The sequence below is a fragment of the Solea senegalensis genome, linkage group LG13 (genome assembly GCF_019176455.1).
Source record: "Solea senegalensis isolate Sse05_10M linkage group LG13, IFAPA_SoseM_1, whole genome shotgun sequence".
Classification (NCBI taxonomy): Eukaryota; Metazoa; Chordata; class Actinopteri; order Pleuronectiformes; family Soleidae; genus Solea; species Solea senegalensis.
The window spans coordinates 375,878-392,864 of NC_058033.1; the positions used below are offsets into that span (position 1 = coordinate 375,878).

Consider the following 16,987-nt stretch of genomic DNA (forward strand, 5'->3'; position numbering starts at 1 on the left):
GGCAACTGGAGCTTGATGCTGAAATTGCAGCATCCACAGCAAAACTAGCAGTTTTACAAACTGCTTCAGAATGTTCAAGCAAATCCCACGCATCATCAAATGGAATGAATTCATATCTACAAAGGGAAATGGAACAAAAAACAACTTCCAAAGGGCTCAACCCCGCAGCAAAGTCGTATGAACCCTGGACATGGAGTGCAATGCCACAAAGGCATCAGGACAGGAGACACACAGGAACATAACAGAAACATATTGTAGTGGTATGAGGCACCACTGATTTAGTTGGTTTGACTGCACTCCGGCCGCTCTGCCTCATTAGCCAATCACTGCGCTTACAGAGGGGAGAAAAGTAGGCTGTGTCCCTCCTCCTGATCTCTCGCTCCCGGGTCGTTGTATGTGCCGCTAGCATCCGAGCACAGGTAAGCACAGATGGCCCTGCTGTTTTGTGTATATTCGTCCGTGTTTCATTCAATTAAAACCGTCATTCCCTGATAGATCCGGCGTCTTCACCACGGTCGAGCCGATCGTTCGTGGGCGGTGTTTATTGCTGCAACCAGAGCATTGGTGAGTGATGACATGCTTATGTTGTTTGCTGCTGTAGCCAGGGGCTAAGCTCCTCTTCCGCTCCTCTCCCTCTAACAGTCTGCTGGTTGTGTGCTGCATGGTGGCTGTCTTCCCTGCCACGACTGATCTCTTCACCCCTCTCCCTCTTTGGACGGGATGCTTATGCACCTGGACTTATAACTGTAACTGTAACGCTAAGGCTAGCGCTAAAGCTAGCGCTAACGCCAACGCCAAATGTAAACACAGCTGATTAACTACGGCTATTTGGCCGCTGCGTCGCCGCTGTTTCGCCGCTGCTTCGCCGCTGTTCTGCCGCTGTTCTGCCGCTGTCCTGTTGCTCTGTGACTGTTGCTCCGACGGCCTGGTTCCGATCCGGTCGGCCGCCTGTGGTCAACCTGTTTACCGTTGTTACGTGTGATTGCATTGTGTGTGCGTGTATGTGTGACTGTAACTCGTACTGGATGCTACGAGTCTGCCCGAACGCTCAGTCACTCGCTATAAGATTGTGAACTATGTGTGTGTGTGTGTTTTAAGTGTAATCCGGCAAGGTTTGGTTGAATTGTTCATTTATTTATTTAAATTATTTTGTTTAATGGTTGAACTTATGTTAATATGATTCATTTGAGTTAAAACTGTCAAACTGGTTAATTGTTGAGTTTATCTCTGGCCAGAGACTCTTTTGTTTCTTGTGTTTGGTTGATTTATTAATATAATTTAATTTTGAACTGAATTTTATTTTTCAGTTTATCAATTGATCATTTACATTTGGTTCCTTAAATTTGAGCCCGTTTAATTGTGTTTTCCTCTCCCCTTAGCGCTGAAGGCCGACGGTGGTGGTGGTGGTTTTCCTGGGTGGTGGTGGTCCTGTGTGCTGTGTGATCCCTTTTTAAGATTTTTTTGTTTACATGTCACCTTTTGCTGTGTGTGTGGCCACCTGTCCACACTTGATCAGGCATTCTTTCTTTTTGACCATTTAGAGGGAGAGGCGCGTGAAGAAATAAAATATCGCTCGACTGCTGATAGAAGTGACCCAGCCAAAATTATTGTGGTATTGCGAGAGCTGTATGGTTGCACTGATCCGTACGTTGCCTTACAGGAGGCGTTTTTCTCGAGGCGACAACAGGATGGGGAGACTCTGCAAGAGTTCTCCCTCGCGTTAATGAGTTTGATGTCTGTGGTGAAGCAAAGTGCTCCAAGCGAGATGTTAAATGCAGATGTTCTGCTGCGCGATCAGTTTATCGAAAACGTCATTGATGGTTCCCTTCGTCGAGAATTAAAACAATTAGTACGCAGGCAGCCTACTGTCTCTCTGCTGGATGCTAGGGCGGAGGCAATTAGGTGGGAGCGAGAGGGATTACCAGGGGGTGTGCGTGGCCGGAGCCACTCAGTTCCTTTGTTGATGGGCTTGCAGTGTGGCGTCCAGACTGCTTCTTTAGTGGCTAGTCCACCCCAGGCTTCAGAGCTGCAGGAGGTGAAACAAATGTTGAAGCTCCAACAGGAACAGCTTAAACATCTTACTGAAACTCTTGCTCAGCTGCAGATCAGTCAGCAGCGTAACTATTCTTACCGTGATCCGGTAATCTGCCGGCGGTGTCAAAAGCCTGGCCACTTTGCCAGGGAGTGCAGAGGAGAGCGTGTCCCTCCTCAACCTTCAGTGTCTGCTTCCAGCCGACCAGTCTCTCGGCGGGATCCAGCTCAGCATTCGGGAAACTAGCGCCCGTCGAACTGCGGAGTCAAAGTTCGGGGGGAGTTGCCACTGGCTCACCTGTCTTGTGGGGGGATCGGAGAGAAGCTAAGCTAATCAGCACTTGTCCACACCTGGATGTGGTTATGGGGGGAGTAACAGTTCCTTGTTTAGTGGACACTGGGTCCATGGTGTCCACGGTCAGAGAAAGCTTTTTTCGGCAATACTTTGAGACTTGGGACCAAGAGAAACTTAAATCTTGCCATTGGCTTCAGCTTCAAGCCGCCAATGGATTGCCCATCCCATACCTCGGTTACTTGGAACTCGAAGTCGAGCTCTGTGGTAGGATTTTGCCAGGGTGTGGGTTATTGGTGGTCAAGGACCCTCCAGCTGATGCATCTCCTCCTGCCCCGGGTGTCTTGGGGATGAACATTTTACGAAGGTGCTACAGCACCTTGTTTGGGCAACATGGCTCTGCCCTGTTTAAGTTAGCCACCGTCACTGAAGCACCAAAGTCAGTGGTGCAGGCATTGCAGAGGTGCCATCAAGCCTCTCTGACTTCCTCTTCTGATGCTATTGGCAAGGTTAAGCTGCGAGGCAAGAAAGCTTTCCGCATCTTTGGTGGAACCATGCAGCTTGTTCCAGCCACCTGTTCTGCACAGCATTCTGGGACTACTGTGCTCTTTGAGCCCTTAGATCGGGGTCTCCCCGCTGGACTGCTTGCATCTCCAGCACTGGTTCGAGTTGAGGGAGGTACTGTGTATATACCTGTTGTGAATGTGGGAACATCTGATGTGCTGCTTTACCCTCGTACAGAGGTCGGTGCATTGCGTGAAGTTTGCGTGGTGAGCTTACCTTCTGGTATTAAGGAGGTTCCATCTTATCTGGCCACTGTTGCATCCCAAGCTGTGGTTCCCACACTGCAAGACCAAATAGATGTGGTTGATCTATCTGCTTTGCCAGCCGAAGAACAGAAGGAAGCCAGACATCTTCTTTGGAAATATGCTTCTGTCTTTTCCGCTCACGATGGAGACCTGGGGTGCACCAACCTGATAGCACATGAAATACCTCTTCTTGACGACACTCCCATCCATCAACGCTATCGACGTATTCCGCCATCAGAATACGAAGTCAAGGAGCACATTAATCAGTTGCTTGGTGCACAGGTTATCAGGGAAAGTTGTAGTCCGTTTGCTTCACCGATTGTGCTGGTTAAAAAGAAGGATGGTAGTCTGCGCTTGTGCGTAGACTATCGGCAGCTTAACCACCGCACTCGAAAAGATGCATTTCCTCTCCCTCGGATTGAGGAGTCGTTGGATGCACTCACAGGAGCCCAATGGTTTTCCACTCTGGATTTAGCCAGTGGCTACAATCAGGTCCCAGTGGCAGAGGCTGACCGACCCAAGACAGCTTTTTGCACTCCTTTCGGACTCTTTGAATGGAACCGCATGCCCTTTGGGTTGTGTAATGCGTGCAGCACTTTCCAGCGACTTATGCAGCGTGTTTTTGGAGATCAGCAGTTTCAGTCGCTGCTCTTGTACCTGGATGACATTGTTGTTTTCTCATCTTCCTTTCGACAACATCTTGAGAGACTGGAAGTGGTACTGCAGCGCTTACAACACGAGGGCCTGAAGGCCAAGTTGTCAAAGTGCTCCTTTTTCCAACAGGAGGTGCGTTACTTGGGCCACATTATGTCGGCCGAAGGTGTTTCCACCGACCCGAGCAAGCTTGAGGTGGTGGCCAACTGGCAGCCTCCCACCACCATCTTGGCGCTGCGGTCCTTTCTCGGGTTCGCAAGCTACTATCGTCGTTTTGTGGAATGCTTTGCCAAGTTGGCTGCCCCTCTCCATCGCCTTGTAGCTGAACTTGTGGGGTCCAAGTCTAGACGGTCTGAACCAGTCGTGGACAAATGGACAGGAGAACATCAGCGGAGTTTTGAAGCCCTAAAATCTAAGCTCACCACCGCACCTGTGCTGGCATACGCTGACTTCTCCCTTCCTTTTATCTTGGAGGTCGACGCAAGCCATGGAGGCCTGGGCGCAGTGCTTTCCCAAGAGCAAGAAGGAAAAGTGCGGCCCATAGCCTTTGCCAGTCGTAGCTTAAGGCCGACTGAACGCAATCCTGTCAATTATAGCTCCATGAAGCTGGAGTTTCTGGCACTAAAATGGGCTATGGCTGATAAATTTCGTGAATACTTGCTTGGCCACAAATGTCTTGTTTTCACAGACAATAACCCCCTTAGCCATCTATCATCGGCGAAGCTTGGAGCCCTGGAGCAGCGTTGGGCAGCCCAACTCGCGTCATTTAACTTTGAGATCCGTTACCGTTCTGGCAAGAGTAACACAAATGCAGATGCTCTGTCTCGCTTGCATTCTCCCAGAACCACGGACCTTGAGACCCTTGTCTCTGGTACATCACTTCCTCAGCCATTGCAACAGGCTCTCCAGGCCAGTGGGCCTACAGCCTACCAGGCTGCTGTTCAGGCCTTGCCTCCGCATCTGCCTGCAGATATTGGAGAACTTCAGCGAGCTGATTCTGTGACCCAGGAAGTTCTTGTGTTTTGGCAGCAGAAACGATACCCGAATTATGACGAGCGGAAGCAGTTCTCTCCACCAGCCTTGGTGCTTCTTAAGCAGTGGGAGCGATTGGTTGAACGGGCCGGATTGGTGTACGGGCAGGTCTCTCGCTCTGACGGGGGAGAACTGGTTTTCCAGGTACTTTTGCCAGCTGCTCTGAGGGACAAAGTCCTCATGGAGGTCCACCAAAATCACGGGCACCAGGGGGTGGGCAGGACTTTGGAATTGCTCAGGCAGCGGTGCTATTGGCCAGGGATGTCGTCTGATGTGAAGCGCTGGTGTCAAACCTGCGAGCGGTGTCAAGTGGCTAAGGACTCTGGGCCACCTGTTCGTAGCTTCATGGGACATCTGCTTGCTTCAGAGCCTAATGAAATCCTGGCAATGGATTTCACCATGCTTGAACCAACCCATAACGGGCTGGAGAATGTCCTTGTGCTGACAGATGTTTTCAGCAAATATACACTTGCCATTCCCACTCGTGACCAGCGTGCCTCTACAGTGGCACAAGTTCTCGTCACAGAGTGGTTTTCGAAGTTTGGTGTTCCAGCACGCATTCATTCCGATCAGGGTCGCAATTTCGAAAGTGCACTCATTCGACAGTTGTGCGGTCTTTACAACATCGAAAAATCTCGCACCACACCGTACCATCCAGCAGGTAATGGTCAGTGTGAGAGTTTTAATCGCACTCTTCATGACTTGCTGCGTACTTTGCCTCCCTCTAGAAAGCGTGACTGGCACTCCTGTCTACCTCAGATACTGTATGCCTATAACACCACACCGCATCAATCTACTGGGGAATCTCCGTTTTTCCTCATGTTTGGTCGTGAGGCAAGGCTCCCTGTTGACTTTTTGCTGGGAAGAGTGCAGGATCCTGTTGATGGGACAGTAAATGACTGGGTCCGAGAGCATCAGACCCGGTTACACGTGGCTTTTGACGGCGTCCGAGACCGGCTGAGGGAGGCAGCCCAACGCCGGAAGGAAAACCATGACCAATCTGTCCGGTCAGAACCGCTGGTGGTGGGCCAGTCAGTGATTCTAAAGGAGTTTGGTTGGAAGGGTCGTCATAAGATCCAAGACAGGTGGAATCCGGTGGTGCATCGAGTGATTAGAGCTCCCCCTGGCAATGGTGCAGTGTATACAGTTGCTGAGTTGCTACAGTTGATGACCCTGCCAAAATCAAACAGGTACATCGAACGCTGCTTAAAGCCATAGTTGGGATGGCTGCTTCAGGCGACAACCCTGCTCTTCTTCCCATCCCCCTTGGCTGTCCGGCAGTGTCTGAGAGCTCATCTGACGATGAGGACTTGATGGCTGTGGTAAGGGATCCCCTTCCCCCATCACCTGAACACTCTGCTGGAGAAGCCCAACCGGCACCAGCAATACCCGTAGCTTCGACAGTCCCGTTGCACCCTGTTCTTTTGACTTCTTCAGTCTCTCCCTCTTCTGGGAGCAGTAACACCGCTGAGCTACGTGCAGTACCCTTACTCTCAGCACTTCCTGCCCACTCGACGGCACAGTCCCCTTTCCTAGGCGCCGCTCCCTTGGCCGTCCCTCATTCAGGGAATGATGAAGTTGTCCGGCGACGGACCACTCGATCTACCGCTGGACACCACTCAAACCTTCATCACTTACCCAGGCCTGCCAACGAGGTTGCTCAGGAGGGGCCTTCAGCCGTTCAGTCAAGTGCTGTGTCTGCTTTCTTTAGACCATGGTCATAGAGTTGAGATCTTTAAGTGCATCGTCGGGTCGACGATGAAAATGGAGGGGTGGATTGTAGTGGTATGAGGCACCACTGATTTAGTTGGTTTGACTGCACTCCGGCCGCTCTGCCTCATTAGCCAATCACTGCGCTTACAGAGGGGAGAAAAGTAGGCTGTGTCCCTCCTCCTGATCTCTCGCTCCCGGGTCGTTGTATGTGCCGCTAGCATCCGAGCACAGGTAAGCACAGATGGCCCTGCTGTTTTGTGTATATTCGTCCGTGTTTCATTCAATTAAAACCGTCATTCCCTGATAGATCCGGCGTCTTCACCGCGGTCGAGCCGATCGTTCGTGGGCGGTGTTTATTGCTGCAACCAGAGCATTGGTGAGTGATGACATGCTTATGTTGTTTGCTGCTGTAGCCAGGGGCTAAGCTCCTCTTCCGCTCCTCTCCCTCTAACAGTCTGCTGGTTGTGTGCTGCATGGTGGCTGTCTTCCCTGCCACGACTGATCTCTTCACCCCTCTCCCTCTTTGGACGGGATGCTAATGCACCCGGACTTATAACTGTAACTGTAACGCTAAGGCTAGCGCTAAAGCTAGCGCTAACGCCAACGCCAAGTGTAAACACAGCTTATTAACTACGGCTATTTGGCCGCTGCTTCGCCGCTGTTTCGCCGCTGTTTCGCCGCTGCTTCGCCGCTGTTCTGCCGCTGTTCTGCCGCTGTCCTGTTGCTCTGTGACTGTTGCTCCGACGGCCTGGTTCCGATCCGGTCGGCCGCCTGTGGTCAACCTGTTTACCGTTGTTACGTGTGATTGCATTGTGTGTGCGTGTATGTGTGACTGTAACTCGTACTGGATGCTACGAGTCTGCCCGAACTCTCAGTCACTCGCTATAAGATTGTGAACTGTGTGTGTGTGTGTGTGTGTGTGTTTTAAGTGTAATCCGGCAAGGTTTGGTTGAATTGTTTATTTATTTACTCTTTGTTTAATGGTTGAACTTATGTTAATATGATTCATTTGAGTTAAAACTGTCAAACTGGTTAATTGTTGAGTTTATCTCTGGCCAGAGACTCTTTTGTTTCTTGTTTGGTTGATTTATTAATATAATTTAACATTTTTCAGTTTATCAATTGATCATTTACATTTGGTTCCTTAAATTTGAGCCCGTTTAATTGTGTTTTCCTCTCCCCTTAGCGCTGAAGGCCGACGGTGGTGGTGGTGGTTTTCCTGGGTGGTGGTGGTCCTGTGTGCTGTGTGATCCCTTTTTAAGATTTTCTTTGTTTACACGTCACCTTTTGCTGTGTGTGTGGGGTGTCCCCCTTTTTCTTTTGGATGTCACTTCCCCTACCAAACCCCTCCTCCAGCCGGTAAGCCTCAGACTACATCCCCCTTTTATTTGGGCTCTCTTTTCTTTTTTTGTTACAGTGCCAATCTCATGATTGTTTTAATAATAAATTGTTAGTATGATCATTGAACTCCGTCTCATTCCCTCCCTGAGTAAACGAACCTGAGTGTCTTTTTGTTCTGAAGGTACTAGTCGACCTTTACTACTGGTCCTTGGCCAGAACCCAAGGTGGCGTTGTTGGTATTTGGTGTATAGCATAGTAATAACCCTTGTGTCACCACAATATGGAGACACACAGCATCAAACTCTTTATTTACCAATAAATAAGGAGCAGCCTGCATCAGTTGAGCAACTGCATCCACATTCTGTACAAATGCATGGAGATCTACGCACCATAATGCATAAGCAGAATGAAATAACAGCAGCTCTTGTTCAACAACAATGCTTACTGTCCTTACCATCTCGAGCCATTCCAGTATTCGATGTACAGAAACTTCATCAGAGCTTTTGAGCAAGGAGTGGAATCAAAGGCTAAAGAAACTGATTGTCTGTATTTTTTGGAGCAGTCAACCCAGAGAATTGGTGAGGAGCTGTCAGCACATGATTCCTGGCAGAGGTTATCAGCTGGCTAAAGAGCTTCTACATGAACACTTTGGAAATGAATACAGGATTGCTGCAGCTTATATAAGGAAGGCTCTGGCTTGGCCTACAGTGAAATCGGAGGGTGTGAAATCGCTACAAGCCTTTTCTCCGTTTTTGCGTGGTTGTTGCAACGTGATGGAGGAGCTTCACTATATGCAAGAACTAGACATGCCAACCAACATGACAAAATTGCCATTTAAAGCCAGAGAAAAATGGAGGACAAAAGCACATGACATCTTGGAGAGGTGCAATCGCAGAGCTTGCTTTAACCCTCCTGTTGTCCTCGGGTCAAAATTACCCGCCACTGTGTAAAAAACCAAAAAAAAATCCCCTAAATGATATTTTTTTAACTTGAAATTTTATGACTTTTCCTAGTGAAAAGTGAAATGTTGCTTTTATTCACATTTCCATGTAAGCTGTACAAAGTCAAAATGACCTGTGAGGGAAAAAGAGTTGAAATCAAGGTCACACCATTTACACACCACAGAATGTTACAATGTTTTAGTTGTTTTAGTCAATCAGTAGCAGAAGTAAACAAGACAAATCATGTGGTCTTCTCGCGGACTACTGTGCCTTTGATCAGTCTCAGATCAATTAGTAGTAGACGTGAACAAGACAGTAGCAGAAGTAAACAACGCAAAGGCGTTCTCGCAGACTGCAGAGCTCTTTTTCTGTGGATTTCCAAAGATTATAAAGGTGCTGCAGATGACAGGGCCCCGAATTCTGTCTGTGCTGAAGCCATGAGTGTGCGTTATAACGCTGAAGAGGCTCTAGAGCTGATTTTTTCAGATGTCCAGCAAGACAACTCTGATCAGAAGAGGAAGTGGAGGATGTATCAGAAGAAGAAGATGGGGAGGAATACAACCCAGAGCATGATGAATCATCTTCAGAAGAAGAAGAAAATCCTGAAGCTGAAAGAGAGACTTTCCTTTCAAAAAATGGCAAAATAACATGGTCTTCAGCCGACCAGTGGATGGCCAGAGAAGAACCAGGGGATGCGAGTTGTGCTTGATGTGACAGAGGGACTGAGGGGTCACAATCTGACATGTGACAATTTCTTCACATCTTATAAACTCAGACAGCAGCTCCTGAAGAGGAAGATCACCATGGTTGGTACAGTTCGAAAGAACAAGCCTGAGCTCCCACCTGCACTGCTTGCGTCAAAGGAGAGAGAGGTTTTCTCATCAAAGTTTGCCTTCACGCCCACCACCACTCTAGTTACTTACCTCCCTAAGAAAAACAAGAATGTAGTTCTTCTGAGCACACTGCACACAGACGGTGACGTTAGCGATCGTGAGGACAGGAAGCCAGTCATCATCCTAGACTACAACGGCAACAAGGGAGGTGTGGACAACCTAGATAAGGTGATTGGAACATACAGCTGCAGAAGGATGACTGCTCGCTGGCCCCTGGTCATCTTCCACAACATCATTGATGTTTCCTCCTACAATGCCTTTGTGATTTGGAGAGAGATCAACCCGACCTGGATGTCTCGTAAACAGAACAAGAGGAGGGTGTTCCTGGAGCAGCTGGGAAAGGCACTTGTAATTCCACTCATTGAAAGAAGGAAGCATGTCCCCCGCACAGAAGCCTCAGCAACAGTTGGGAAAGCTATTCAGAGTGCAGGAGCTCCTGATCAACCTGAGGATCCAGCTACCACAGCCACTTCTCCAGCTAGGGCAAGTAAGAGGAAGAGATGTAAGTTCTGCCCTCAAAAGAAGGACTGTGTGCTGCAGGTGTAAGAAATATATCTGCAAAGGCTGCGCACTTGCATACTGCCCTACATGTGCCAATTAGTTGAATGGGTTATGTTATTTTTCATATTTTTGTATTGTACATTGTCTTCAATTGTTCACTGGAGAAAGAAAAGAAAGAGTCATTGGAATGAATAAAAATGCATCCTTTTTGCACATTTTTTTTCTTAAGCTATAAAAATGACGTGAAGAGGGAAAACTTAGTTATTCACACATTTTGTGGTGAATGACAAGTTGTTTCTTCAAGCAAGATGAAATTTGGTGTTTAAATTCAATTAAGCTGCTTATATTAGGGGTTTAGTGAAGAGGACACAGGGTGTATACAGAAAATGAGGACAACAGGAGGGTTAAAGATCTTGTTTCATTCATTGAACGTCAAGTTAAGATCATCTTGGATCCACTCTTTGGGGACATTTAGGACACGACAAGTGGTTTATCTGCATCAAAGAGTGTTAACAAGTTCAGGTCTCAGTCCAAGTTCAGCAGAGTCAGAGGTGATAGCTTTGCCACTACAGTTACTGTTGACACAACCAAAGGTTCATACTCAATCCCACAGAGGCAGGACTCAATGGAAAGGTCTTAAAATGCATGTGTCTGTTGCGCCCAGTCTCACACGTTGGAGGAGTGTCCAAAGCTGAAAAGGAAGAAGCATCGAGACAAAATTATCTTTCTGAAGGAAAAAAGGATGTGTTTTGGCAGCCTATGTAGTGGACACATGAGCAAGGATTGCGACAGGCGTCTAACTTGCAAAGAGTGTGGTCAGAATCACCCTACAGTGCTTCATATTTCTGAAAGGCTGAGAACCAGAACAGAAAGTGAACACTTTAAAGAAACAGGACCTGTCAAACCACCCTCTTCAGAAACTTGTGGTCATACAGGGGCCGGAAAGGAGGGTTGCATTTTGTCCATTCTGCCAATCCAGGTTAAATCCATTAGGGGAGACCAAATAATACAAACCTATGTGTAGCCAAATCGTGATTGAGCCGGCAGTGATTGACAGGCCGAGGGGCGTACAAATACAGCTAGGATGAGATCGTGCGCCCTTTATGCTTCCGGCGAGTGACTTCCGGTTTGGCGTTGGTGCCGTGAATTGTTTGGCGTTGCGTGTACGGCGCGCCTCTGTGTCCTGTCTCCGCTACTATCAGGTAGGTGCCTGTGCACTTCTCTTGCCTGTAGATGCCCGCACAGCCCGGCACACTTAGCGAGTATTGTTTCGCCCTCTTGTAGCGCAACTGGTGCGGCTGTGGGCTGGGAGAGTGGAGCGCTCCGCGTTGAGGGTTGCCTGGGTGACTGTTCGCCACCTCTGTGTCCAGGGTTTTGCCGGTCATCGGCCGCCATGTCTGGAACAGAACTGCTGTTTTTGGTTTGACCGTTTTAATTAGGACTGTGTCCGTAGGAGCAATTATTCGGCCGTCCTTGACTCCGTCCACTGTCGTCGGCCGGGCCTACTGTTTTTAATATAGCTCCAGCAGGCACCGCCATTTAATAGAGTATTGTTTTTTTGTGTTTATTTTTCTTTATTATAGTATGTGTTTTGTTTCTTTCTTTTTGTGGATTTCTTTGTCGAGTTGAGTTGATCTTTATTAGTTGGTTTTGTTTATGTTTGTTTAGTAGTTATGATTTTCCGTTATTAGATTAATTTGGATGTAATTTAAGATGTGTTATATTGGTCGTGTTGTGATTTAAGTGTTTATATATTTTGGGTTTGTTTGTTTGTTTGTTTGTTGTTGGTGTGTATTTTCTTAGTATTATTTTCGAGTAATTAAGTGCTGTGGGTTGACACGTGCGGCAGCCCAACTCCCTGGTGGTGGTATCTTTTCACGAGTCCGTGTTTGGTGTGTTGTGTCACGGGTGGTGTTGTGTTGGATTTGCCCCTTTTGATTTTCTGCCGCTGTGGTAAGCCCCAGTCCTGTTCTTATATTATTATTGGTTTTGCCTTTGGAAGCATTGTTTTTATTGTTAGGAAACATTATATGTTAAATAAAATAAAATATATTTTGTAACATAGAACCCGCTCTCTGTCCTGTGTGTCGACGAACCTGTGTTGCCCTTTTAGAGGTTTTATTCTATATTTCCTGGGGGCGAAATTCCCCCAGGTGGCGTTGTCGCTGGTCTTCTCCCCTTGGTCCTGCCACATTCTGGTGTTGTCGGCAGGATAGACACACAGTTAAAGGACAGAGACGTGGTTCTTATGTTGTTTGGTTTTCTTTTTTTTTTCTTCTTCCCTCATTGGTTTTGAAATTATTTGTTCTTGTTGTTTTCTTACAGGTAGTGAGCCTCGGTTGTCGTTTTGTGTATTAATAGATTAGAACCAAAAACAGCAGTATCTGTTTCAGATAAGCCTTAACCAACTACGTCAATTTTGGAAGCATTGGTTCAGCTTCTCCTGCCAGTATGGAGGAAGAGGTACAACAGCTCAGGGACTTGGTGTTGCAACTTAAAGCAGATAATGAGCGGCTGCTTCAGGAGAGGGCCGCTGCTTCCAGTGGGGGTCCTAGCGGTGGTGTTTCAGGCTCCTTTGGTCCAGCTAGCTTTACCCCACTCGCTGGTGTTGCTACTGCTGTTACTGAGCGATTGGTTGTGGTACCTAGGGACCGTAGGTGCCCTCGGTTTAATGGTAAGACGGGCATCGGAATAGCAGAGTGGATAGAGGAGATAGAGGCGTGCGTGCGTGCTCGCCACCTTTCTCCTGCTGACCAGGCTTTGTTCATCCTTGACCACTTGGAGGGAGAAGCAAAGGAGGAAATCAGGTTTCGTCCTAGTACAGAGCGAGGGAATCCAGCTCGGATTTTGGTTATTTTAAGGGAGATATATGGTTGTTCTCAGTCGTATGTCACTCTGCAACAAGCCTTATTTTCCAGGAAGCAGCTCGAGGACGAGACTCTGCAGGAGTTTTCCTTAGCCCTGATGGCTTTAATGGAACAGGTGCAGCAGTGTGCACCTGACCATATTCCCAATGCAGGTGTCCTGCTTCTTGACCAGTTTATAGAGCATGTCCTCGACAGTGCCCTCTGCCGGGAGCTTAAGCAACTGGTCCGACGCCAGCCTACTGCTACTCTGCTGGACGTGCGCTGTGAGGCCATCAGGCGGGAGAGGGAGGGGCTTCCTGGGGGTTCTAGGGGACGAAGTCATTCTCTCCCCACAGCTTATGGTCTCCAGTATGGAGTCCAGGGCAGTTCGCTGCCAGCTCCTTGTGTTACTCCAACACAGCCAGATTTGAGTGAATTAGATTTGAGTGAATTGAGTGCATGAAGCGTCATTAATGCAACTCTTGAAGCGCTGGTCAAGCGTCAAGGAGCAGCTTGACCAGCTCACTCGAACTGTAGCCTCTTTGCCGGCTCCCCAACCATCCGGAAACGCCTTTCGCAATGGCCCAGTCATTTGCCGAAGATGTCAGAAGCCAGGCCATTTTGCTCGTGAGTGTGGGGCAAAGTGGGCTCCCCCTCGGGCTCGTGCAAACTCTGTCACTGGTTCCACTGCTCATGCTGTCCATTCCTTTCCTCCGTCGGAAAACTGATACCCACTGAGCTTCCTAGCCACCGCTCAGATGGGGAGCTTACAGGCTCAAGAGATGGCGGGATTGCAGGGTTAATGTCGTCTTGCCCGAATGTTTCCTTCAGTGGAGTCACTGTTCCTTGCTTAGTGGACACTGGGTCCATGGTGTCCACCATTACGAAAAGCTTTTTCCTCGAACATTTTGCACACTGGGGTCATGATCGCCTCCTGTCTTGTAATTGGCTAGAGCTGCGGGCGGCTAATGGCCTCGCTATTCCTTACATAGGCTACCTGGAGCTGGATGTGGCTTTTTGTGGTAAGGTTATGCTCCATTGTGGGGTGCTGGTAGTTAAAGATCCCCCAGGGGCGCTGTCATCTGTTCCTGGGATCTTGGGGATGAATATCCTTCGTCGATGCTATCGAGAGCTCTTTGGGACTCATGGTACCTCCCTGTTTGATCTTCCATTAGTGTCCCAGGCCCCAAACCCAGTCGTGGAAGCCTTACAGAAGTGCCACCAGCTGGTTGTTCATGCTCCACAATATCTTGCTGGTACTGTGAGGGTTCGAGGTAGACGGCCAGTGCGTATACCTGGAGAGGTCATGAAGCTGGTCGCCAGTACTTGTCCTGAGCAAGCCCCTGATCAAGTTGCCTTGTTTGAGCCCTCGGAGTCCAGTTTGCCTGCTGGGTTGCTTGTATCTCCTTGCCTTGTTAAAACATGTCGGGGTACAGCCCACGTCCCCGTGGTCAATGTTGGTATGACCGAAATTCTTCTTCATCCGCGGACTTGCCTTGGTACATTGAGTGGTGCCCAGGTGGTTAGTTTACCCACAGGGGTTACAGAGGTGAGGTCCATCGCCGCTAGTGTTTCCTCCCAAGGGGCTAGCAGTTTGGCACCTGATAAGGTTGAGTCGATAGACCTGTCAGCATTGGCTGAGCAGCAGCAGAGTGAAGTGAGGTCTTTACTGAGCAAATACAGTTCCATCTTTTCAGCCCATGATGGTGACTTGGGCTGTACTGACCTCATCTCGCATGATATAGCCCTTCTTGATGACGCTCCAGTCCGGCAGAGATACCGGCGCATCCCTCCTTCCGAGTATGAGGCAGTAAAAACTCACATCAACCAGCTTCTTGAGGCCAGAATTATTAGGGAGAGCAGTAGTCCATATGCCTCACCCATTGTCTTGGTTCGGAAAAAGGACCGCAGTCTGCGGTTGTGTGTGGACTACCGACTGCTGAATAGTAAAACTAGAAAGGATGCTTTCCCCTTACCTCGGATCGAGGAGAGTCTAGATGCACTTTCTGGGGCCCGCTGGTTCTCCACTATAGACTTGGCCAGCGTGTACAACCAGGTACCGGTCTCCGAAGCAGATAAATCCAAAACTGCTTTCTGCACACCGTTTGGGCTTTTTGAATTCAACCGAATGCCTTTTGGGTTGTGTAACGCCCCAAGCACATTCCAGCGGTTGATGCAGAGGATGTTCGGGGATCAGCAGGGCCAGTCACTGTTGCTTTATCTGGACGACATTATCGTGTTCTCATCCTCCGTCGCACAGCACCTGCAGCGGCTGGAATTAGTCCTCGGCCGGCTCCAAGATCAAGGCCTGAAAGCCAAGTTGGAGAAATGTGCCTTTTTCCGAGAGAGAGTGAATTACTTGGGCCATGTTATCTCCAGCACTGGTGTCTCCACAGACCCTGCAAAAATTGCGGCTGTGGCCAAGTGGCAGCGTCCCCATCAGGTGTCCGACCTGCGCTCCTTTTTGGGCTTCGCCAGCTATTACCGGCGCTTTGTGGAGGGGTTTGCCAAACTGGCTAGCCCTCTACACAAGTTGGTGGCAGATCTTACAGGTACAAAGTCCAAGAAAGGATCGGGACAAGTTCTTGGTGCAGCATGGACACCGCAGTGTGAGGAAAGTTTTGAAGCCTTGAAGTCCAGGCTGGTCTCCTCCCCAGTGCTGACTTATGCAGACTTCTCACGCCCGTTCATTTTAGAGATTGATGCCAGTCATAGTGGCCTTGGTGTTGTTCTCTCTCAGGAAACTGACGGTGGTGTTAGACCAGTGGCATATGCCAGCCGAGGCCTCCGACCCACGGAGCGTAACATGGATAATAACAGCTCCATGAAATTGGAATTTTTAGCGCTTAAGTGGGCCATGACTGAAAAATTTCGAGAGTATTTGCTGGGGCAAAAGTGTGTGATTTTCACCGACAACAACCCATTGAGTTACCTTCACTCTGCCAAACTGGGGGCAACAGAGCAGAGATGGGCCGCCCAGCTTGCTGCCTTTGATTTTAACATCAAATACCGGTCAGGTCGCAGCAATAGGAATGCTGATGCACTATCCCGTAAGCATGAGTCGGGTTCCAGTTTGGCCGGACGGGTCCGGACGGGCACTTTGGTCCCCAGCACTCTCCAGGAAGCCGCACGGTGTGATCCTGTGACCTCTGCAACTCAGTCTGTGGTCTCCGTTCTCCCTGGGCGTTCTGCATTGGACATTGGTTCCTTGCAGGAAACTGATCCCCTCCTGAAGGATGTCCTGGTGTTATGGAGGAGAGGAATTCGGCCTTCCCAGCGGAAAGGCGACAGATTTCCACGTCAGCTGTGGCGCTGTTAAATAGGTGTTAAATAGAGCAACAGGTAATTACTCGGCAGGTGTGCTGCTGACTGGGGAAGCACACAGTTTTTTGACCGCTGCCGCCACTGTCCGTTTGGATTAATAAATGTTGGTGATTTCATACGACGCTCATGTGTGTAAATTCATTCATTGGACCCAGAAGACGACGCGTCAACTACTACGAGTACCAGTACAGCAGCCCCCTCAAGTGGCTTTGGTTCGTTTTGTTGTTTTATTTTAAGAACAAGTCACTATACCATCTACTGCTACTTCTACCCCCAAATGTTGTTATAAAAGGTAGGTTATGCTTTTTCACAATTAGCTAAACTTCAAAGCTAAGCTACTGTACTTTCATGCATACTATGAATGTGAATGAATGTGTACTGGGGATATATGTTGATAATTTGTTACACAGCTTACTCTACAGTCTGCTAGTTTAAAGTGTTAGCCAGCCTGTCAGCAAGCCAACTCATCTGATGTCAGATGAGATTGTATAAGACTTGGAGCAAGTGAAAGGGCGAAATACATTACATGTCATTTAGCAGACGCTTTTATCCAAAGCGACTTACAATGGAATTAGGTACAATTAGGCCAGGGGTGGAGTCAAACTTGCGA

General features: G+C 48.6%; 1 protein-coding gene and 2 long non-coding RNA genes across 4 annotated transcripts; all 3 read left to right on the forward strand.

Moving 5' to 3' along the window:
- The first annotated feature begins 260 nt into the window (after positions 1 to 260).
- On the forward strand, positions 261 to 719 carry LOC122780169. The gene is made up of 3 exons (XR_006361663.1): positions 261 to 419; positions 496 to 564; positions 643 to 719. It is a non-coding gene; the product is annotated as an uncharacterized LOC122780169 (long non-coding RNA).
- A 1,954-nt stretch (positions 720 to 2,673) lies between these two features.
- Positions 2,674 to 16,372, forward strand: LOC122779681. The gene is made up of 4 exons (XM_044042255.1): positions 2,674 to 6,008; positions 9,589 to 10,208; positions 12,645 to 13,439; positions 13,686 to 16,372. The coding sequence occupies exons 1-4, from the start codon at positions 2,674 to 2,676 to the stop codon at positions 16,370 to 16,372; spliced, it is 7,437 nt and encodes a 2,478-aa protein (XP_043898190.1).
- Positions 6,535 to 7,747, forward strand: LOC122780168. Of its 2 annotated transcripts, none has more exons than XR_006361661.1 (3): positions 6,535 to 6,762; positions 6,839 to 6,907; positions 6,986 to 7,114. It is a non-coding gene; the product is annotated as an uncharacterized LOC122780168 (long non-coding RNA). The 2 variants fall into 2 exon arrangements; XR_006361662.1 differs by lacking the exon at positions 6,986 to 7,114 and adding an exon at positions 7,718 to 7,747 and having other exon boundaries at positions 6,536 to 6,762.
- Positions 16,373 to 16,987: the final 615 nt, after the last annotated feature.